At 41.0% G+C, this 24,255-nt stretch overlaps 1 protein-coding gene across 4 annotated transcripts; it reads right to left on the bottom strand.

Annotated features, from left to right (window-relative positions):
* Window positions 1–133: 133 nt before the first annotated feature.
* thrap3a (thyroid hormone receptor associated protein 3a) lies at window positions 134–24,255 on the bottom strand. Of its 4 annotated transcripts, none has more exons than XM_061674064.1 (11): window positions 24,111–24,255; window positions 11,359–11,522; window positions 8,702–9,559; window positions 7,981–8,601; window positions 7,710–7,882; window positions 6,634–6,745; window positions 6,302–6,386; window positions 5,240–5,403; window positions 4,979–5,153; window positions 4,049–4,180; window positions 134–3,964 (listed from the first exon to the last, which is right to left on the bottom strand). In XM_061674064.1, exons 2-11 carry the CDS (start codon window positions 11,493–11,495, stop codon window positions 3,746–3,748), a joined length of 2,676 nt encoding a protein of 891 aa, XP_061530048.1. In that variant the 5' UTR covers window positions 11,496–11,522; window positions 24,111–24,255; the 3' UTR covers window positions 134–3,745. The 4 variants fall into 4 exon arrangements, with proteins under 4 accessions (XP_061530048.1, XP_061530050.1, XP_061530049.1 ...); XM_061674066.1 differs by lacking the exons at window positions 11,359–11,522; window positions 24,111–24,255 and adding exons at window positions 9,808–9,893; window positions 11,058–11,122; XM_061674065.1 differs by lacking the exons at window positions 11,359–11,522; window positions 24,111–24,255 and adding an exon at window positions 11,058–11,122.

The following is a 24,255-nucleotide window of genomic DNA, read 5'->3' as shown; positions in this document are numbered from 1 at the left end:
ATCTTGCACAACTTTGACAATTGGGAAAGTGAAAAAAAATCAGTATCCCAGCAAACTTGTCCATGATGTTTTTTGTAGTGAAACAAAGAGACGATGCAACTAAGAGACACTAATTCAACTCCGTTGTCATCAATGTTCCATTTAATTAAACAGTCTTCCGGAACACAAGAAACACCCATGAAAAAACGATTATTATCGAGCCAGTTAGCTCAAGCGTAACACAAGCAGGCACACCAGGTGAACACAAATATTACTAACTTTCATTTTTACATATACTGTAGCTGACCTCCATGCAGACTATTCCCCCCAACTTTTTAATCATCTTTAAAAGTTCTTATAAATACCATAACCTTATTTCATGTATACACCCTGTGTATACTGTGGAGGCCAGAGTCTGCTCATGTACACAAACAGGCGTAAACTAATTATTTGTGTTTTTAAGATACTTCAGCAAAAAAAACTACTAATTTGTGTGAAACGTTCTTACAGTTTCTGTAAGTATAAAAAATTTGACTGGGTAATGTTGACACATAAGCACACAATGTCACATTAACTGGCTTGAGAAATGTTTAAAGATGCAAATTATACCTTAACCAAATGTAAATCCTGCTTAACGAACACAAAACTTCAAACTAATTTTATATTTAGATATATGTTAATAATTGTTTTCCAACATCTACAACCCCAATTCGAATGAAGTCGGGACGTTGTGTTAAACATAAATAGAAACAGAAAACAGTGATTTGCAAATAATGTTCAACCTATATTTAATTGTTGAATACACTAAAAAGACAATATATTCAATGTTCAAACTGATAAACTTTATTGTTTTTAGCAAATAATCATTAACTTAGAATTTTATGGCTGCAACATGTTCCCAAAACGTTGGGACAGGGTCATGTTTACCACTGTGTTACATCACCTTTTCTTTTAACAACATTCAATAAATGTTTGGGAACTGAGGACACTAATTGTTGAAGCTTTGTAGGTGGAATTCTTTCCCATTCTTGCTTGATGTACAGTTTCAGCTGTTCAACAGTCCGGGGTCTCCATTGTCATATTTTATGCTTCATAATGCGCCACACATTTTCAACGGGAGACAGGTCTGGACTGCAGGCAGGCCAGTCTAGTACCCGCACTCTTTTACTACGAAGCCACGCTGTTGTAACACATGCGGAATGTTGTTTGGCATTGTCTTGCTGAAATAAGCAGGGGCGTCCGTGAAAAAGACTTTGCTTGGATGGCAGCATATGTTTCTACAAGACCTGTATGTACCTTTCAGCATTAATGGTGCCTTCACAGATGTGTAATTTACCCATGCCATTGGCACTAACACAGCCTCATACCATCACAGATGCTGGCTTTTGAACTTTGCGTCCATAACAGTCCGAATGGTTCTTTTCCTCTTTGGCCCGAAGGACACAACGTGCACAATTTCCAAAAACAATTTGAAATGCGGACTCGTCGGACCACAGAACACTTTTCCACTTTGCATCAGTCCATCTTAGATGAGCTCGGACCCACAGAAGCCGACAGCGTTTCTGGGTGTTGTTGATAAATGGCTTCTGCTTTGCATAGTAGAGTTTCAAGTTGCACTTACGGATGTAGCGCCGAACTACATTTACCGACATTGGTTTTCTGACGTGTTCCCGAGCCCATGTGGTGATATCCTTTACACATTGATGTCGTTTTTTTTTTATGCAGTGCCGTCTGAGGGATCGAAGGTCACGGGCATTCAATGTTGGTTTTCGGCCTTGCCGCTTACATGCAGTGATTACTCCAGATTCTCTGAACCTTTTGATGTTATGGACCATAGATGATGAAATCCCTAAATTCCTTGCAATTGTACGTTGAGGAACACTGTCCTTAAACTGCACTTGTTCACAAAGAGGTGAACCTCGCCCCATCTTTGCTTGTGAATGACTGAGTAAGTCAGGGAAGCTCCTTTTATACCCAATCATGGCACCCACCTGTTCCCAATTAGCCTGTTCACCTGTGGGATGTTCCAAACAGGTGTTTGATGAGCATTCCTCAACTTTTCAGTCTTTTTTGCCACCAGTCCCAAATTTTTTGGAACGTGTTGCAGCCATAAAATTATAAGTTAATGATTATTTGCTAAAAACAATCAAGTTTATCAGTTTGAACATTAAATATCTTGTCTTTGTAGTGTTTTCAATTAAATATAGGTTGAACATGATTTTCAAATCATTGTATTCTGTTTTTATTTATGTTTAACACAACGTTCCAACTTCATTGGAATTGGGGTTGTAGCTTGCTAAAGCTCCTATTGTGAACAACAGAAATTCAAAATGTGAACAGCCACATAAAAGTCCAGGTAGTTTGCTTCATGCTCCTGTAAATCCGACCTGACTTTTTGATGACCCTTTACAGTTTGGTCCCTTTGTCAGATCAAGGTCAAAAGTGTCCTTAAGTGCCTTTGAATCCCAAGGTGACACAACTATTAACTACAAAGAAGCATAAAAGGTCAAACAATTTCAAATGTTTAAGGTACAAAAGTGATTTTGAAAAAGTCCATAAGCCATTTTGAGAAGTGCAGTGGTAACCTGTGAGGGAGAGCATGGCCTTTTTTGCTGACCTATCAGAAGCATTCACCTACAACCTAAATTGTAATATTGCCCGTAGGTGTGAATGTGAGTGCGAATGGTTGTTTGTTTGTATGTGCCCTGCGATTGGCTGGCAACCAGTTCAGGGTGTACCCCACCTCCTGCCCGATGACAGCTGGGATAGGCTCCAGCACGTCCGCGACCCTAGTGAGGAGACAGACGCGGCTCAGAAAATGGATGGATGGATAATCTAATTATTATCTATTAATAAAATTTTAGCCATTTATTCCATATTTTCTTCATTTAAAAGCATTATTCTTGGCTGCTTCTTGTATGTGTACAGTGTACGTGGATGTTAGATTATTATTTTTTTTGTCCAGCCATATTTGAGCCTTTATGTGTTGCCATGTCAAACCTATCTGCCCAGGGTCTTCAGAATCAGTCGTGATGGCCGATTTTCCTTAAAATATATCGGCAATTTCTTCAACCAATCAGATTTCAAATTTGCCTCAGAGGGACAGCTAACTGCCTTACAATAACGTCAACATTGTTCAGACCTCTGATTGGTTGGTCAGAGAAAGCCAGATTTGATGAGCAATGCATGTCTGTAGCTATCTGCACACCTTAATACTTTTAATAATCGGCCTCTCTGATGTGTCTATAGTTTATCAATAATGTTTTTGTCATCTTAGTATATAAATATTGATTGTGAACTGCTCTAAATAATGTACATGTGGGACGTTATCTGACATTTTTGTATAGTATTGATGCTTTCGAATATTGCAACGTGAATTGATGAATGAATGAATTAAACACGTATTAAGTGGTGGATTAAGTCAGGTAAGTCCCCCATTGAAGACCCGCCACTGCTTGAAACCCAACCACAAGAAGCACTTTTTTTCATAGCTCATGCAGGCATTTGATTTTAAAAGCCTCGAGTCAGTTTGAAAAGTTTAAGGTAAAAATGTGATTTTCTTTTTTTCAACTGACACTCCAAAAAGTCCACCAGTCATTTTGTAAAGCATGGCTATAACCAGAGAAGGTACAGTAGGTGAAATAGTAGTCCACTGTGTTATGACTATAAAGTAACATCTCGTAAGTAGTTACATCTGCCATTGTCGAATATTCACGTGGATACAAATCAGATCCCATAAGAAGACGATCTCTTAAGGTGTTGACGATCAAGTATTTCTGTCTTTCTGGTCCTGTTCCATCTGGTCCTCCCGCATGTCGTTGACCAGGAACTTATCTTGGGCCCAGCTGATGTTCGGCCCCCCATCATTGGTTTTCCGTATGAGAAACCTTGCCCGTCCACGTGAGAAGCCGCCCCCGCCACGTCCGTGCCCGCCTTGATTGTCCGTCCACTTGCTTGCTTCTACCTCGCCATCTCTGTCATCATGCTAGGTCAACAGATGGAAATACATAACAACAATCATAAAATTGACAAGACAATTGAGGTTAACTTGGGAAGAAACGTGTCCTACCAAGTAGTATTTTCTGCTCTTTGGGGGACATCCCTGATCACAGTCTTGGTTCGTGGGTGCTACTGGCAGGTCTGGATTGGAGTCTCCCTGGTCGTTGCCACTCTTCCAGCCCCTCCCGCGAAATCGGACTTGCTACAAGAGACACGCAGTTGCTCAAGCTCAGAGATGTGGCGCTTTCATGAGGGCAGGCCGATGAATCGATTCTAACATCCCCTGGACTCACGGCTGTCGTGTCCTTGAGCAAGACACTGATACCCCGAAATGCTCCCCGGGCGCTTCAGCTGCCCCCTGCTCCAGTGTGTTCCACTAACATGTGTATGTGTTCACTGTGCTGTGTTAAATGCAGAGAACAAATTTCGTGCACATGCATGTTCATGACAATAAAAGGTGATTCTTCTTCTTCTTCACTTCCTAGGAATCATTTGTTTGGTTGCCTGACAAGTCCACTAATCCATTCCGCTTAGAAAAAAGAAAAAAAAAGAACCAGCCCTTTGATCTGGACTCGTCGCTGGTGAGGACACTTAAAGTGCCTCGTTCTCGGATGTGACTGGACTCACGTGAAAGCATAATTAATAGAGGAGCTAGGAGGAGAACAAAAATAAGGGTTGAAAAACAGCCGTCTCTGAGGGCTCGTCGTTGGCAAGGCTGATCTGACGCTCACCCCCTTTGGAGGTTACTCTTGGGAGCGCCCTCTGACCCTCTCTGGAGTTGGCAGTTCCTAAAAAGTGGATTTATATAACCATGCAAGAGGTATTTCACAAAACCAGTTAAGATATGTTGTTTTTTCCAGAACAAATCCCTAAACTGTGAAAAAAAAAAAGCAAAACGTTTTGAATAATGTAATTTCCATTGGCTTTCTTGATATGTTATTTCAAGGCCGTATCGCTCAGCCCTAGTTATCACAGTGGAGAACAAATAAATGGAACTTACAAATCCTCTCCACGGCGCTTCTTTCGCCGCTGGCGTCTCGGTCGGAGCCAGCCGAGCCCTGTTAAAGCCATCGTTTTTGAGCTCGGGCTTGGGCTTGGGCAAATCATCCATGTGGGACTTAGAGGACGACGACGACGAGGACGACCTGGAGCGAGAGCACTTGCTCTCATTGATCCTATAAGTGAAATGATATTTGCACATTCCATCAGTATTCTGCAATTTTATTGAAGAATCTTAAAAGGACGGGGCTGTTGCACATACTTTGATTTCTTTGAGAAATGTTCCTCAGATCTCTCTCGACTAGTGTCTGGGGAATCTCCAAACCCATCATGTTCGTAATCTATTTCTCGGCTGGAATATTTCTTACGCCGTTCGATATCCAAACGCAGGTCCATCAGGTCGCCCTTTGTTTTTTCCCAGACATCCTGAGAAATGCAAAACAGAACAGCGCCGTGGACAGACTTTGGATTAGCATGCAGATGATGTTAAGTCTGCCAAGATGTAAACTAAAGGTTTGTAAACTAAACAGGAGTGTGTACAGCAACGAGAGCTGGGTAACAGCACAAGTGTGAATCCAACTAAACTGTCCAGTAAAATCAGTCATCAGTTTCGCTTGTTTTGAGTGCAATATGAGCCCATGTTTTTTTTTTACACCAATGGTCTTCACTCAGAGCTAGGCAATATCGGGATTCTTTTAAAACACAATGGTGATTTCAGGTGCTCGTAGGAAGGAATTAAACTTTTCAAAAGCGCTGGCATGGACAACCCAAAGATCTCCTTACAAGTTGGAGTCATAATGAAATATATTCTCTATTTAGGACAGTGATGTATTATCCAATTCAAGAGTCACTCAAGATTTCTAATCGGACTGAAATCACCGTATGCAAGATGGGCAACCAACCTTGATGTTTAAGTTCTAAATAATATCCATGCATTGGTACAGAAATAAGCATTGTAGTGCTATAATCTCTAGTCAGATTTTATCCACTTAATTACATTGTATAGGTTACTCCTGAATGCAATTCTAAGCAGATTTATTTCTGTTTTTGGTCATTTCCATTGTTTTTGATACTTACAAAGGCAATTAATCCCTCGAACAGCTTGGGCACAGCGGCATCCACGTTTTGACTTTTTATCTTATTCATTAGCCTCAGGTCAGGCTCGTGCCAACATATTAACCGACTCACACAGAAAGTCAAAATGCCACATTGTCATTCATTCATGGGAGGGCGAGCACTCTAAAGGCATCCGGCTGGCTCACTGGTTTGCCGTTTGGTTTTGTTTGCCCTCATTTATACGTCATAGTGCAAAATATTCAGTCACCTTGTTAGTGCCATCCTCTGAGCTTTTCATTGCCTCAAAAACCTGAGAGTGTTTCTTAAAAGCACTTGGTGAGACATCAATTCTCCTGAAAAGGAAGACAAAGCGGAAGCGTTAAGATGACGTGCGGCATGGTTTGTTTGCCACACTGAGCTACAGTGACAACATCGGACAGGACAATGAAGAATGAAGAACAAACCTCCACCCAGAAAGAAAACAAACAAAAGTTCAGGTAGGACAGTGGAGCAAAATACCTGAAGGCTGTTTTTAAAATAGGATGTGAAGCCACAGCACACTGAAGGGTAAGAGTTGTTCACTCATGAGGGCAACTCTACCTGTGAATCTCTGGGCTTTTTCTAGGCTTCATGCTCTCCTTCTCTGCAGCTTGTCTTTGGTACACAGTGAATCGCTCGTTAAGAGTCATTCGGGACGACGCAAAGTGCTGAGCTGCGTGAAGAGTAAAGGTATTATTCGTTCTCCTTTTCCATGCACATGTGACTCCATTCATAAAATATGCAACACTGCCATGTTAGTTTTTCTAAAATACCGTAATATTGTTTTGCATTGACCCCTGCTGTAAGGCTCTAAAGAGGAGCATAAACCTGGAAGCAATTTCCTTTTACAACGCAGGTAAAAGTGTCTGAGTTCAGGGATCCTCGGTTTGTGATGGTCCCAACAAACAAGGTTTTTAAAAGTAGTATCGGAACAGTAACTGAGGCAGGACAGCACCGACTGTATGTGAAGGGGAATTCTAACAAGTTTAACACCTGACACTCACTTCTCCCACCCCGTTGTGTTGGAAGTAATCGCAAACAAATTATTTGTCGGATTGAGTCATGACATGCTGATGTGAGAACGTGCACCCTGAGTTCATTCAGTCATTCATCTTCCGTTCCGCTTATTCTCACGAGGGTCGCGGGTGTGCTGGAGCCTATCCCAGCAATCTTCGGGCGAGAGGCGGGGTACACCCTGAACTGGTCGTCAGCCAATCGCAGGGCACATATAAACAAACAACCATTCGCGCACACATTCACACCTAAGGGCAATTTAGAGTCGTCAATCAACCTCGCATGCATGTTTTTGGGATGTGGGAGGAAAAAAACAGAGTGCCCAAGAAAACATGCAAACGCCACACAGGCGGGGCCAGGATTTGAATCCCCATCCTGTGCTAACCATCGCCCACCGTGCCGCCGCACCCTGAGTTCTCTGTGAAATTGCAAATGCGGATAAACGCGCAAGCTTCTATTATGCTCTGAATTTTGAGGCCTCTATCGCTACATAAAATAGATTATGGTGGAGAATTGTTTGAAACTGGACTAAGGACAAAAAAAAAAAACGTACCAACAGGTTCTTGCTTTAACTGAACGCGATGGATCAAACTTCAGTCCACCCAGAACCCGTCTGTACTCACCTCTGATATGGTGCAGGATGGCCACAATGTGCTGAGCAAACAGCTCGGAGGGACTTCTCTGCATCGGAGCAGCTTGAACGTGTTGAAAGATAGAGCGGAACTCCTGGCCCCTCTTTGAAGATTGCACCAAGTCCTGAGACAACTGTCGCTCTTGAGCTAAAATCTCTGAAGTGCTGAAAACGGCAGAAATTATTAAGGCTAGTAAAAAAGCAATGATACAGCTTAAGATTCATAACATATGAGTGTCCAAACATGAAAAACCATAGCTTACCCTATCAAGCTGTCGCCGAGGAAATCCATTCTGACATTAATCTTGGTCTCCGGTTTTCTCAAGGACAACAGCGATGAGTCCTCTGCATTCATCATAAACATCTCCCTGTCAGAGTTCCGCCTCATCGGTAGCATGGAGGGAGAATCTGACATTTTCCTGGGTTTGCAACCAAGCTCCTCAAAAGTGCCCACCATTTCCCGCCGAGCGACAGCAGCTGATTTAAGAGCGGTGTACATCTCCTCTCCCATGGCGTCAGGTTCCTCCTGTGCGGAGGCCACATTTTGCCATCTCTCATAGCACTCGTCAAACGGCTCTCTGGCAGGATGAACAACCTTTGGATTAGAGTTGTGGACATCCCCGTTGTGCCTGTCTTTGTTAAGAGACTTTGAATGAGGCTTGGGGAGCATCCGTTCCTCATCAGACAGAGAAGGACAATCCTTCAACAAATGGTCTAAAGGCACTTTGCCATTTAGGTCTTCTTTGTAGCGCTTTGACGGCAACTCAGCGACACCTGCAGGTGCTGGGCCGTTTATATTGACTTGATCCTCCTCTACAGTATCTGCCTGTGTTCTCCTGTTTTCCCAAGTGGGTTTGGGTTTTTTATTGTGCTCCTTCAAAAACCTAAAAAAAGATAAAGAGACCAACAGAGCTAACATGCAATTCCAGTTCTAACAAACATGCAAAGAGGTTATCAATAAAGTAAAAGTAAAATCCGTCTTACTTTCTGAAAGCAATGGAGATGGCCATTTTATCTCCATCCGAACATTCTTCGCTCTTGAAGACGTCAAGGCTGGAAAGCATTTGGTTTAGCGCTTCCTGTGAAAACTTTTTTGTAGAAGTTGCATTACACATCGTCTCCCACGAGGGGGCACCATTGCTGGTGTCATTCACGGTCTGTAGCGAGGTACCGGCCTCGTTTGAGGTTTGACTGTTTTGAACATTGACAGCATGATTTTCTGGACTGGCTTTCTTTGGACTTCTGTTGCATTCCATCAAGACTTGCCAGCCCCCCTGGGTTGTCCCACTGTTTTGACCCTCTTGGGCATCTCCCACCTCTGTTTTCTCTCCATCTGTCCCTTCTTTCTGGACCTCCTTGGAGGTCAAGAGCTCCTCCTTAACATTGTTGGAACTCTGATTAGCCACTAAAGGGGCTTTGGGAGAAGAGCCGTGAGAGGAAGCGTTAGAATGTTGGGATTGCCTGGATAACGGAGAAAGGGATCGATCGGAGTGGCGGGAGTGTCCGGGAGGAGGGGGGCTTCCGGAGAATTTATGAATGTAGGGTCGCCCTCGGGACTGGTTTTGTGGCTGCTGCTTTTGCTGCTTCTGGGGGTTCTGCTTGTGATTTTTCCAGTTGTTACGGAAATTATTGTTGTTATTGTAGCCTCTCCCACCACCACCACCACCACGCTGGTATCGTCCGCGGGGGAAAAAGCCCCGTCCTCTGCCTCGGAAGTTGTATGGCCTCCGGAATCCGCGGTGGTAGCCCCGGAACTCCCGGCTGTTTTGGTATTTCTTGTCACGGTAATATAGTGGAGATTGAGATCTTGACCGGGACCGTGATCGAGACCGAGACCTAGAGCTAGAAGAAAAGGAAAATCACATATAAAGCCTGGTTTTCATCTGTACAACTGGCCTGGTATAAGGAAGTGTCATATTTGCTTTTAAAGTGATTTGGGCAGTAGTGGGAAATAACAGAAGTACAAATGCTTTATTGTACTTAAGTAGATTCTTCACACACTTACTTTACTTGAGTGTTTATTTTTCTGACAACTTTCTACTTTCACTCCCTTCATTTGAAAACCAATATCTGTACCTCCTACTCCTTACTTGCTCATTGCTTTTTTCAACCTCCGCAGATGCAAATGAAGAAAGGTAAAATCAACTGTGGTTGAGATCTTGATTGACTGACAGATCTGAGAGTGGGAAAAAAAAAGACTGAGATCTTGGCATTTATAAGCGGGAATGTGAACCAGAGAGCATTAATGACGGTGACGCAACAGTTATGAAGATATTCCACATTCATGGCCTTACTCAAGAGAATTGTTTGATTGATTCCAAGAATGATATGTGGAGAATGCTTCTTGTGACAACCTAAAAACTACAAGCTTCTGGCGTTAAAAAAATAAATACAAATCTATCTCCAATCTAAAAAAAAAAAACAGAGTCTCAGTCTGTAAAGGAGGAATCGGGACAGAGTCCTTTTTACAGTAGTATCTGTAATCCTACCAAAGTACATAATGAGAGTCCTTTTGCCACCTCTGAATTTGGTTTACATTTCATTGCAGTGCAGTTTCTGAAGCTGACCTGTTTAAAGACCAAGAACCAAGACTTTTGTCTCAAATATGGGTTTTCTGCCAGATTGCCATCTCATTGTTTTTTCAGTCTCCGCTACATTCGGCAGCAAAGACCCATGAAATCGTCTTCTTCAAAGTCAGTATCGCCTCAACCCTTTGCCCATAGAGCCATCATTTTATGAATAGGTCCAGTGTACTACACCCCAGATTTTTGGAAAGATGTTCCTACTTCTGTCCATACTAGTCCAGAAACTCTCAATTCAGTTGTTCTGCATGCAGAAAAGGTGAACTTTCCAACTTGTAGTGACACAATAGTCCACATGATGGCTCGAGTGCTCTTCTTATGTGTACCACTCTCGCCTCGGCACCAAATATACAGTACTCTGCAGTTTATCGCCATGATCCTATAGTATAATGTTGTTATTGCTTTAGTATTTGTGTGGGAACCACATTTTGGAACTCCCCACTGCTACATTTGATGTTATGGATGTTTCACATCTGGTGTAGACATTAACGTATTATGTTACAGGATTTTGGTGTAGACATCAACACTTTGTTTTTTAGTTTTTTTCCTCAGACTTTACAAGGCATATACTTCTCTCATTTCCACCAACAATGGAAATGTTTTAAACGACTGAACTCTCCAAACCAACTAGGCCTAAATATGCCAAATAAACATACATGCACCACACAGACTACGACATACAAGACATACGATATAGATAAGATATGAAAGAGATTTTAAAGCTCACCAAAACTACAAAAAAAAAAAAAAAAACTCACCGTGTCCTTTTTTTCATTGGAATACTGAGCGATTCAAATGGCAGCGTACTGAGCTGCTCTGTACACTAAATGGGAGTGAGTTGTGCTTACGCTCCAGCTTTTTCTCATTGGCCAAACAGAGGAGGAGGGCTCTTCTCAAATCTTGTTTGACTCTATGCTTGCCGGTCATGAGACCTAACTAATCAGCGCAGAGATGATTAATAGCCGGATAAGGTGGGAAAAGCTTTTTAAAATGTTATCACCCTAGGCAGAAACACAACAGAACCGTTTGATAAAAGTCATGCAAGTTAGTGAGATCTACCTGTAACGATGTCTCCTGGAGCGAGATCGCGAATGACTTCTTCGAGACTGCGAGGTGGACCGGGATCTGGAGCGAGATCGGGAATGGGATCTCGAAGGGCTGGGAGACCGAGAGGCTGATCTCGTGGCTCTGGACATCCCCGCTGGCAGGCCAGGCACCAAAAACTTTCATAGAGCAAGAAAGTATATTCCAGTCAGATGGTTTTTTTTTTTTTTGAAAAAGGCAAAAATACACAAACTAATGAGACCATGTAGTTGCACATCTTGAATGGGATCATTGGTATTCTAGGATTTAATTAAGGTGAGAACAGAGAATTATCAAACAGAGCCAAGTCATCCCAGAAACAAACTTCTAACTGAAAAGGTCGAAAGAAAAAAAGAGCAGAGTGAAGCAGCAGCTTCTAAAGAGAGAAGAAGGCAATGCGTAGTAGTGATAGGCATCAAAAACAAGCCGTTTTTATTTAGTCACTGCTCCTCATTTGCAGAGAGGGCCAGACTTCCCTTGGTCACCTGACTACCACTCTCCATAACACCATTGTCTTCGCTGCATAAAATTGCACAGTAATTTACACCACGTCTAAAAACTGATGTCGGTCCCTGCACAGCCTCTACTTGCTTTGTCATCATAAATCTGAATCTGAATTCCGAAGCCCCATAATACTGACTTGGCTGGACATTGTGAAGCTAATACCAAATGTGCCCAACATAAGAATGTTTGCCTGGGTTTATTACATGTGACAATGGTATTCAATTGAACAAAGTCCAGATTAAACATGCGGCTGCCAAATCTGTTTTTTTTTATGCCACATTAAAGTGGTGGTCCAATATAAAGCAATGGCATCTACCAGAGATGGGGCGAGTCGAGTGAAATCACTTGACCCGAGTCGACATGAGTTGCCAGTTTTGTGATTTGCAAATTGTTTGAGCTAGCTGGTCAAACATTATGTTTCATAGACTTGGTTAGGGATGATTAAAAATGAAAATGATGTGATTGTGAACAGCAAAGTAACATAACTCGGGGTGGGATGGTTTATGATAATTGTCGGAACCTTACCTTTCGGTTCATAGGCACACAAACTCTCTCGCTCTCTCTCTGGTGTGCACTCTAAAGCAAAAAGTATCGCCTAAAATAGAATGCCAACCGCTGAATCCACAAGAAGTGAAGTGGTGTCGCTAACGCTCAGCTGTGGAGATGAAAACAAAATACAAAAGTGTGGAGATGTTTGCCGGCATGACGAAAGTGTTGGCTCTAGAAGATGCCAGGTGCGTTATAGGTCTGCTTTAAACACTGGTGAGATCACTTGCATTACAATCACGGTGATTAAAAAACTCGTTCCACCATTATTAAATACTAAGGGTGTCCCAATTAATCTTTGACAGCAGGCAGAGCCCACATGATCATTCATCGCAACAACAGGTTGCTAAGGTGCTAACATAGTAGCAAGGAGTAACAGTGAATGTTGCTTGCTTGAAGTCGTTTATTGACACTCTCGTTTAAGTTCTCTGTAAAACTAAACTCACATAACAAAAGAATTACACCGATTGAATGGTCATATACATCTCAGGCTTCGTTTTTGCTCACAAAAATTGCTAGCTCAAAGCTAACACACAATGAATGTAAAACACCATTGATGAGCTAACGAAAAATAGCATTGAACTCGCAGCACTTATAGATCTCAAAATAATGAATATTGGTACATAAAAACGTTGTATAACCACATACAAAGAGGCAATATAACAATACTCTGGCATATATTCTTCAAACTCTGTGGAAAAACAAGTTATAATAACAATATATGATCGTGATTTTCTTTGTTACTGCAAGTGTGTTTGTATCACACTGCCCCTCAGAGGCCAAGACGTGTGTAGCAGATACAGCGATTGTCAATAAAACTAAACCCCAGTTGCATCAAGAAGTTCAAAAGTGTATTACCGCACATGTGGAGAAACCCATTGATGTTCCCACAATATACTGACGGTAAAAAAAATAACTGAATTGAACTTTAGTTGTTATTTTGGACTATAAAAGTATAATTTGTACTATAAAAGTATGATTTCATGGTTTTCTAATTTATTTTTTATTTAATCTATTCAAATGTAGAATATGCTTATATTTAAGGCCTTTCCTAATATAATTTTTATTTATTTCATTCAATTTTTATTTATTTCATTCAATTGTACTGCATTCTTATTTTTAAAGTTACTTTATGTAACTCATTGCTTAATAATAAATGGGTCAGTTTTTGTCATACCCATTGTTGCTGATTATTGTTCTCTTTTGAGTAATATCACTTGATCAACCCTTTTCCCACATTCCATACTAACTACAAAATAAGTAATGTATGATTATTGCTGATATCGGATCGGGCCGAGATCGGTATCGGCCAGAATTCAAGGCTTCAATATCGCTATCGGATCGAAAGTAAGTGCAGTACAAATGGCAAGTAGCTACGTGTGAATCTAATTTGTTCATTGAAGTGTCACCATTAAAATGTCATCTGTTGTGTTGGCTCAGTGTCACCATTAAAATGTCATCTGTTGTGTCGGCTCTGTGATAAAGCTGTCTGCACTATTTTTTATAAATTGAGACACCAGCATATGAAACATAACCTTTAATCTAATGACAATTGGCAATTAGAGTCAGTGCTTCCAAATAAATAAATTAAATTTAATTAAAGTAGAGGGCACAGGAAGAATGCAGATTTTGTTCACATTACTTTTTTTTTTGTCTGTCATGTATTATTCCCTTTAATTATGAATCTCTTTCAATCCCCATTAGCCCATGAGGGACACCTTTAATTATATTTGACCAACAGAAAACAGTCTCGGCTTTTGTTTAATGGTGTTCTCTTAAGAACCGTAGGAATTACAAGGCTGTCACCATAAAGTACACAGCATAGTTGTTCCGAAATAAAGTTGAGTTAAACTGAGTTAGAAATACAACTTTAAAACGATTCAGTGTGATACATTCAATCAATCATAATTTCAGTTGTTGTTCATTTAACTTTTATGAGGAGTGAATACTTGTTTTAGTGTTATAATTTGTGGTGGAGTGGAAACATTTTATTACCACTCCAATATATGTTGCGACTGGAGCAAGATTGTATGACTTGACTTGCGACTTGCGTAAACCAAGCAATGACTTGACTCGGCTTGCTTAAAATTTAGTGCCAACTCGACTTGACTTTGATTTTTTTCCCCATAGTGACTTGGGACTTGAAGGTTATGACATGTGACTTGCTTGTGACTTGCACATATGTGACTTATTCCCACATCTGGCATCTACAATAATGGTCTCGACCTGTCCAAAGATAGTGGAACACCCAATTGACAAGAAACTATAGATTTTTGGCAGAGGTCTTATGTCCGCGAGGGATCAAATCGCCAGGGTCATCTTCGTGGACGTTACACCAAACAAAACTACCGACCGCATAGGACTAGGATTTCAAAAGTGGTGCACCCAATCGCATTGGTGGTCCCAGTATATATCTTTGCTACTATTTTGGAAAGTATCTGAAACTGATCCGTTTTCACTCCTCCTCCACCCCCTCCTGCTTTGCTTCTCGTCTGTAAGCGCTTCGAGCACCCTGCTCTCCCTGTTCCTGGCACTTTGTTGTCATTGGCTTTCAGGGAGCAATTCGCTGAAGGCTCCAGCCTCAAGCGAGCATCCACTGAGCTTAGCCTGCATATTTCAACAGCGTGGCATTCATGTTTTCCTTTCAGTAGTAAAATGGTGGACTGTTATTCTTCTTTACATATCAGAGCCCCCTTGAAGATGTTCACTTGCACAGTCTTTTGCTGAAACATCTGGACTACATTCAATCGGAAGTGTAAAACAGACAGACATATAAGATAATCTTTATCTCTCAAACTGCCTTTGAACTGCATCAGAACCCTCTCTTCCATACACCACGTTTAGCAGTGGTTAACACTGTCACCTCACATCAAGAAAGTTCCGGGTTCAAATCTGTATCAACTATATAAGTGCAGCCCATTTACCATTGACAATAACTGTGGCATTTCTGTCTCTGGATATTCCGGCAACTCCTACAGTCTGACAACATGCAAATTTTGTTCTAAATGTGAGAATAGAGCCATGGTATCAGCGCTGCCATCTGTTCAGGGTATTCCATTTGATGCTGCCTGTAAAAGTCTGCATTTTCCAGGTTTTTCTTGTACATGCACTGAATGGGGACACCCAAGTCATCCCGTGCATCCATTCCTACGCATATATTCCATAGTCAGAGGTAGTATCAGAGCCATAACAGACGTGACGGCCTGCGTGTAAGTAAATCCTAGACTAGAGATGTAGGTTCCATATTTTTTTGCCATCCTGTTCTGTCTGATCTGTCCAGGGCATCCCATTACCACATTTTACACTGGATTTTCTCCTGTTTTTTATGAACAATACTGACACTGAATGGGGGGTGGGGGCGGGTCATTCTGCAAATATTCTGCCTCTGAGGTAGTGTATCCAGGCTGTAACGGAGGGGGGATGCGTGCCTGTGTGGACAGGAATAATGCAATCCTGGAATAGGTGTGTGAAGTTTCATACTTTTTTCATCCAGTTTACTCCAATCTATCCAGTGTGTACCTATTGCCCTGCATACATTGCCTGGAAAAGCTGGGATTTTTCCAGGACTATCTGATGTACTGTATAAAAGGAAATGACGTGGACTGAGGGGGACAAAGTCGTTCCTATACCAGAGGCTACCTTCAGAGTTAGTATCAGAGCCTTAACAGAGGCAGTACCGCATACAGTATATGTGTAAGGAAATCCGAGACCGGGGTGTGACGCTTCATACGTCTGCCGCCCTGTTCTGTCTGATTCGTTCAAGGTATACCATTTGCCCCTTTTATACTGCCTGTAAAAGTTTTTTTTTCTTGGTGTTCTGTATAAATGGCACTGACACAGAATACAAGGACAAACGCCAGATCTTCTGTTACAGCTCTGATGTATCCGTTTGGCAAGCCATTGATGCCTCTTGCCTGATGACGACTGGGCTTGGCCCCTGGTCCTTCAGGCCCCTCGACACCGAGCTCGCGTATAAATAGCCTTGCAGTCACAAAATATCATGGCAACTCAGTGGGACAGGACATAATCATTACTGTTGTAACACTCGAGACTGGTCTAGAGACCACATTTTGAAGGTCTTGCTCTGTCTTGTCTCGGACACGACTCCCAAAGGTCTTGGTCTTGTCTTGGTCTCGGACTGGTCAGACAATGGATTTTCTATCGAGACCAGTGGAGACTATCGCTGATCTGCTATTCTTCAACTGCATTAATGTGATAATAAGGAGAAGCACTTGGTAAAACAATAAATACAGTATCTTCTCCTCGTGTGTTAATAACCACCAACCCCCATAATGAATGCAACCCCACACACAAGCCTAAGTGAAAGCTGCTCGACCTAAGTACGAAACTCAGCAAGGAGATCCTTGAGACCCCACCGTGCACGTTTTGGTCACAAAATGCTGCAGGCTCTTATGTTTCTTAAATGCAACCAAGCTCTTCTCTAAATTTTCATTTTTAAATACAGTGACTTATTTTTGCAAGGATTTGGTTGAATGAAGTAAAAGGTTTGAGATTTTTGCATGTTGTGGTTTGAAAGAGTTGCAGAAATTGTGTTTTTGGCTGTTAAATGTATTCAAAAGCAAATTAAAATTAAAAAGGGAAAACTTTGTCATGGTTTTTAAAATGGATTTTCATGATCTGTCTCAGTCCTGGTCTTAACCCGGTCTCAACTCCCAAAATTCTTGGTCTAGTCTTGCTCTCGGTTAGTTCTAGTCTCAGAAACTCACAACATCCACTAGCTTCTTGCAAAGTGCTAGTTGTGTTCACATTTTGTTCATGTAATTTAAAGTACCAAAGAATCCGCTATATTCGGAACGTCACGTGACCAAACCCGAAAAAGGGCTTTGCGGACTTCCTGTGTATGCTGTACTAACGAGCATAACTAAGGGTTGATGACACGATGGTTTGACGCCGAACTTGCTTTCTTTACGGCTGATGTCTTCAAACAAAATATAAATATAGATACTGGTATATCCTTTATTTATACAAATATGATATGATATAGGTAAACAAAGCCTAAACATTGCATATTGTCATCTTTGATGGCTCTGTGGTGACATCTTGTGTTGAACAAAAGACATTGTAGACGTCTAAAGTTCCTACAGGTGCTTTGTCACGGTCTCCTGCTATAGGGTTTCACCATTTACCTGTGCGCGTTCCCATGTTTTGCCCAATGCGGATGTTGGTCGTGCATATGCCTTATTTACCCAAAATACACAACCTTTTCCTTCTCACATCATTAAAAGCTCACTTCCAGAGCTGTGGAATAAGTTTCGATGGTCTCAATTGATAACCATGTGCAGCTGTTCCTCCTGCTTCAAAACACACTGTCAGCAGTTTAATCAACAAGATTTTAGCCTCTTAAGGGAACCTGTGCCTTTTAATCTGTCAACTCTGGATTTGCTTATGGATACGACTCTTGTGAGGAACTTTTAATGGACCCCCAACAGAACTTATTATGTGAAAGACCTCACACATGACAACTTGATGACACTCGCAGTAGCAGGAATAAATAGAAATAAATTCCGGAGAAGAAAAGACTATACCATTTTAAAATCTGGAAAACAGAAGCTACATGGTTAGTAAACAAGGTCAGATTTAGTGTATAGGATGATACATAGGGCTTCATCTCTCATTACAGTAGTATCTTGAATTACGAGTGAACCAACGTTCGAGTTTTTCGAGTTAGTAGCTGTCGCTTGTTTTTTCTCATTATTTGCTTTGTGTTGTAAGACAAAAATTCTAGTACAAGTGAGCTTCAGATACAGTGCCTTGAAAAAGTATTGGCCCCCTTCTCAAATTCTTATGTTTTTGCAAAGTTTCCCCCCTTTAATATTTAAGATCATCAAACAAATGAAAATGTTGGACAAATATAACCCAAGCAAAAACGCTGATTTCATTTATTAAGGGAAAAAAAATATTCCAAGTTACTGGCCCAGTATTAAAAAGGTAATGGCCCCCTCAACCTAATAACTGGTTGGGCCATTCTCAGCGGCAACAACTGAAGTCAAGCATTTTCTGTAACTGTCTTTCACATATCTGTGGAGATATTTTGGCCCATTCTTTCGTGCAGAATCTTTTTAATTTGTTGGTTTGGTTTTCGAGTATGACCGGGGTTTTTAAGGTCATGTCAGTGCATTTCAATAGGATTCAAGTCTGAACTTTGATTATGCCACTCCAAAAACTTCATTTTGTTTTTTTAAGCCATTCAGAAGTTGGCTTGTGTGTGTTTTGGATCGTTATCCTGCTGCAGAACCCAAGTGCGCTTCATCTTGAGGTCACAATCTGATGGCTGAACATTCTCTTTCAGGATTTTCTGTTAAAGAGCAGAATTCATGGTTCCATCAATCACACAGCAAAGTGTCCAGGTCCTGAAGGAGATAAGCAGCCGATGACCATCACACCACCACCACCATGTTTGACTGTCGGTGTGATGTTCTTTTTCTGGAATGCTGTGCTCCATTTATGCCAGATGTAACGAGACACACACTTTCCAAAAAGCTCAACTTTCATCTCGTCAATCCATAAAATATTCTCCCAAAGGTCCTGAGAATTATTCAGATGTTTTCTTGCAAAAATAAGACAAGCCATAGTGTTCTTTTTGGTCATCAGTGGTTTTTGCCTTGGATTCCATTTTTGCCCAGTCTCTTCCTTATTGTTGTGTCATGAACACTGACCTTAACTGAGGCCACGGACCTCTGCAGTTCTTTAGAAATTGTCCCGAGTTCCTTTGTGGGCTCCTGGATGAGTCATTGATGTTCTCTTGGTGTAATCTTTGTCTAAATCTTTAGAAATGGCTTTTGTAACCCTTTCCAGACTGATAGATGTCAATTCCTTTATTTTTCGACTGTTCTGGAATTTCCTTGGATCGTGTCATTTTGTTGCAGCTTTTTAAAATCTGTTCTCCCACATGATTATGTCGGGATTCTGTTTAAGTGATTTCTTGATTGAACAGGTCTGGAAGTAATCAGGCTTGGGTGTTATCACTGAAAATTAACCAGAAATTGGGATTAGCCACAATTAATGATTGATTTAAGAAGGAGTGTAATTACTTTCTCACACTTTGAAGTTGTTTTTTTCCTTAATAAATGAAGTTACAATTTAAAAACAGCATTTTAAGTTCACTTGGGTTATATTTCTCTGATAATTTACATTTACTTGATTATCTTAAACATTTAATTCTGGAAACTATGTAAAAATAGAAGAATTTGACAAGGGGGCCAGTACTTTTTCACGTCACTGTACATGCTCAATTGAAATTAAAAGAAATGGCGCAATTAAAGTATACTGTAATGCCCTGGCATGTAAGCAAGGAGAGCCACGGTCGCTGATGCTCTTTGAGCCGTTTATTGAACGGAACAAAGAGTCAAATACAAAATGAGAACTCTTGCAAGAAGCTGCTCTTTAATTGGTGAATAGGTCCAAAGTAGTACACCCCAAATAAAACATAGATTTTAAAAAGGTGGTTTTGAAAGATGCTCCTATTTCTGTTCCTACTAGTCCCTAACCTCCTTAATTCAGTTGTTCTGCTTGCAGAAAAGGTGGACTTGTCTTTTAAATATTTACTGTAATTATGGCTAGTGATAGACAATGGCACATTCCACATACAATTTCACGTTACGTCGCCATCACTAGAATAGAACTCAGTTGTAACCCCAGGACCTCCTGTATTAAGACAATGCAGATCTAAATGGTCCTCACAGAGACAGACGCCATAACAGCTGTAGTTTTTATTTCACGTAATCAACAATGGGCCTGCAACTCGATACTCAGCTCTTAAGTGCCCCAGAACAAACATTCCACTCCATTCAAGGACCAGATCATTTTGGCCGGGATTCCACGACGGGCAGCTGGAATCACATTTGCCATCTTAATGTGCCTATCACCCGCCATGTTGTCGGGTCAATCCACTGCAACTGTCCATTGAAGTGGTCTCTGGTTTATAGAAATGCAACAACCCTCCACTCCCCTGTCAAGAGACGCTGGGGCGGTTAGGACGGACAACGGGGCCTCAGAGAAGATAAGCCACGCGGCTTCCTGCCCGCCTTATTAAACGAAAACAACTGCTTCGCTTCAGTCTGACCGTTTGTTGAATTCTGCTGAGAACTCAGAGGAGGTCCTGAGTCGCAACATACTTCTGCGCGAACTTTATTTGCATCAGAAACCTGAATTCAATGCTGACGCTGTTGGACACCAATGAGTTCCTCCTGTAGGCTACATATCAAATATCAATGACAGTGAACCCCCACCTATCCATGGTTCGCTATTGACAAATTTACCGATTTGTGTTTTTTGTTTTTTTGTGGAACCTATCCTCAACTATTTGTTGAAAAACTCAACTATTGTATTTTTTGCACTCAGTTACAATTGTAGGGTAATTTGTATGTGCCGTTGTCAATCACTAACACAGTAGAAAAGTCATAATTACAGTAAATATTCATATGAAAATCACTTTTAGGCAATACATTTGAAATAATGAAACATAAAACACTGAGCGTGGTGGTAACTGAACGTGCTTTCTTGTTCATAACCTCAAAATGTCACGCGCTGGGACCATCGTAAACCGAGGATCCCCTTGATCAGTGATTTCCATTCAAACCTTCCTAAGACTACATAATGCCCTTCTTCTTGCACAGCTGACCGATGGGGTTGCAAGAATTAACGGACAGCCGAGTGTCAGGCAGGCATCCTCACATTGACTCACTTCCTGACGCGTCTGTCGTCGCCATGTTCGAACACAAAAAGGACGCCATCAGCTGAAGTCGCTCCTCTCTATTTTGGTCGACCGGGAACAGGCCAGCGATGAGTTACAGCTTTATACTTTCAAAATATGCACAGTTGTCATTTGCGTTTCCCTTTGGGCCTTGTAGTCTGCATGGAGATAAGATGGTGTTAACCAAAAGCATGGCAGGGAGGGCTTCTTTTTAAACTTATTTTGGATGCGCCTACGTTACAGCAACCAGGTAAAAATTGTGACGTTTCTTTTACAACTGTATCGAAATTATCTCCATTCACATGACTTCAAATACTGTACAGTGAATTGCCATCTGGTTCGTGATTCACAAATTACAGTAATTACAGTACCGCATTATTTATTTATTTTTTACTGAGGAATGTGTTCTCAGCTATTTGCTGAAAAACTGACCTTTTCACATTTTTGGGCGCTTTTTATAATGATCTAAGACACCACAAGATGGTACCAAAGCCATCGCTAACATCTTTGTATGTCTTGGAGGAGGTAAAGTTTAGCCTGATTGGTAAGTGGAAATTACAGTTGGTCTTTGCCATACGTACACGTTTGTTTTCGTAATCAAATCACATCCAACACATTTAATTTTAAGGGTAATGTAAGATAACTGAAATTATATTTAAGTGCGTCTTTTCTTACAGGTGAAAAGACACTATTTACTGTAAATTTACCGTTCATGCTCGAAAACCCTCCAATGTTGCTGAATTAAAACAATTCTGGAAGGAAGAGCGGCACAAAATGTTTCCGGAGATGTACAACACTTATTGCCAGTTATAGAAAATGCTTGATTTCAATTGTTACCATTGAGAGTGGCCTAACCAGTTATTAGGTTTCGGGCGCCGTGACTTGTTAAAATTGTATTTATTTATTTATTTATTTTTTACTTTTTGGGGTCGTAAGTATAGTATATATATATGGTTGGAAAACGAGGAGTGATTGGTCGACCCTTTGAATTTTTGCCGCTTCTGAAATTTGGTGGTCCCGACTCCCCAGCGAGTTACGACTGGATTTGCCAATTGCCGCACTGGCATTTTTTTTTAGCTTTTTTTTTGCCAGTTGGCGACTGTTTTAAAGATGCCTTCCATAGAACTTTAACATAACAAAATGTAAGTGTACAGTGTAAGAAGAGCGATCATTAGCTTTAACTTTCTGTCAAGGCCGATTAAATATTTGTCCCATACAATATAAATTGTAATGTAGTGTAGTGTTAGTGTTGCCTCTCCCAAACAATGAGCTCAGTGTTACACACTCACATGGTTTTACTGTATGTGTACTGTTTAATCGACTGCAACAGGACACCGGATCACCATCAAAACACATCGATCTACCACAAGCCTGCCTGTGTATGTAAATACAGACACACCTCATCACTGTGTGTTTGTGTTTGAGTGTGTATGGGTGTGTGTATGTTCTAATGGGCAGCTGGTGTTTATCAAAGCGGATCAAACTGAATCCTCCATCCCAACAGGAATTGGCATTCTTTAACACGAGTAGACCCCAAAAATAGACGTACATTGTACCACAAAGCCAGGAGCATTTAAATAAAAATACAATCTCTGTGACTATATTTGACTGCTCTGTAGGTAGGTACAGTGGGTGAAACCTCCACTCACAACAGTCTGAAAAAATAACAGCCTAATAAAACAAACTTAAAACACTCCAGTGAGAAAACGTGTATGTGTATATATATATATATATATGTATGTATAATAATTGCATGTTCTTCAATATTCCCATAGTCATCACACACTCATACATACAAACATATGCTTACACACAAACAGACACACATGCACACACACACACACACACACACAGTGGACTACCACTATTCAGGTGATAGAGATCGCGAAAGTCTGTGGATAATTGACACCCGTTATTATTGCGTTGATAGAATTAATTTTTTCAAAAAAATCTTGAATAAGTGGGGATGAAGCACCAATAATGCGGGGTAGTCAATTTTGAGGGGCCCCCCTCTCGAACCGCCACCGCAGCTAAGTAGCTGGTGGTATAGTCACGCGCGTGAGACTCCGTTCATCTACAAACAACGCTCTTGATTTATGACCGCAAGGTCGATTGTCTCAAAATAGTTCACAGTTGTGAAACTTCTATTTGAAGTGAAGTCGTCTGAATGCATCACAATTGATGTCTGTCCTCTCAGACTTAATATCTTGCTGTAGTTTGCTCTCAGGGTCCGTGTCGTGACACACTGTGTCTGTGTGCCACGAACACACGCACACGCGCACGCACACAGAGCGTACGTCTATTTCACATAAATGTATACAGATACTAAAAAAACAAAAAACACCGAAAAGTTACATTGTGTAATAGAAAAAGAAGCTATTACTGTTCCATTTGGCAAGATATTTGTACCTTTGGATTATTTTGTCACTTTGTGACATTTAAAAATGTCAGAAAATGAATAAAAACGATCTTTTCAACCCGAGCTCGTGCAGCTGAAATTAACGTGATCGACCCCGATTTTCGATCACGTGATCGGATCGGGACATCCCGCGCAATTATTATTACATAGTGTATGTATAATAAGTTTAAAAAGTGATTACATTTTACCAATTGAAAAACTCATTTTAAAAAAAAAAGCACGAAAAAAATACACAAAAATGTGGACTACATATGAGCTATTTAAAATGCCAGTTTTTTTTATTAGCTTTTCGATACCAAGATGAGGTCTGGGGACCACATTTGAGCTCTCCGCCCCCTTTTTGAAAACCACTTCTTTTGAGCTCGTCCCCACTTCTCTTCACCACAAATGGAAACCCGTGCAGCCTCCTTCATGATCATAAATCATTTCCCCTCGCCACACGTTACGTCGCACTTACCGTAATTGATCTCAGCATGCTAAATATGTTCAAGTATTTTCTTATTTTTTTTCATTTGTTGCGAAAAGGAGGGAAAGGAAGGGACCTACCGGTCAGCTTTTTGTTGAGTGTTGTCGTGGCTTCTTCACATTAAGGCAGCAGATAAAAAAGCGTCAAAAGTTGTTCTACTGTAGTGTTCCGTCCGTGCGTGTGTGTACGAATATATGTGTGATCTACAGGCGCGACTGGCTCACT

The sequence above is a fragment of the Phycodurus eques genome, chromosome 4 (assembly GCF_024500275.1).
Source record: "Phycodurus eques isolate BA_2022a chromosome 4, UOR_Pequ_1.1, whole genome shotgun sequence".
NCBI classification, from domain to species: Eukaryota; Metazoa; Chordata; class Actinopteri; order Syngnathiformes; family Syngnathidae; genus Phycodurus; species Phycodurus eques.
Note: the sequence above shows the minus strand (reverse complement) of the source record. Positions and strands in the feature narration are given on the sequence as shown.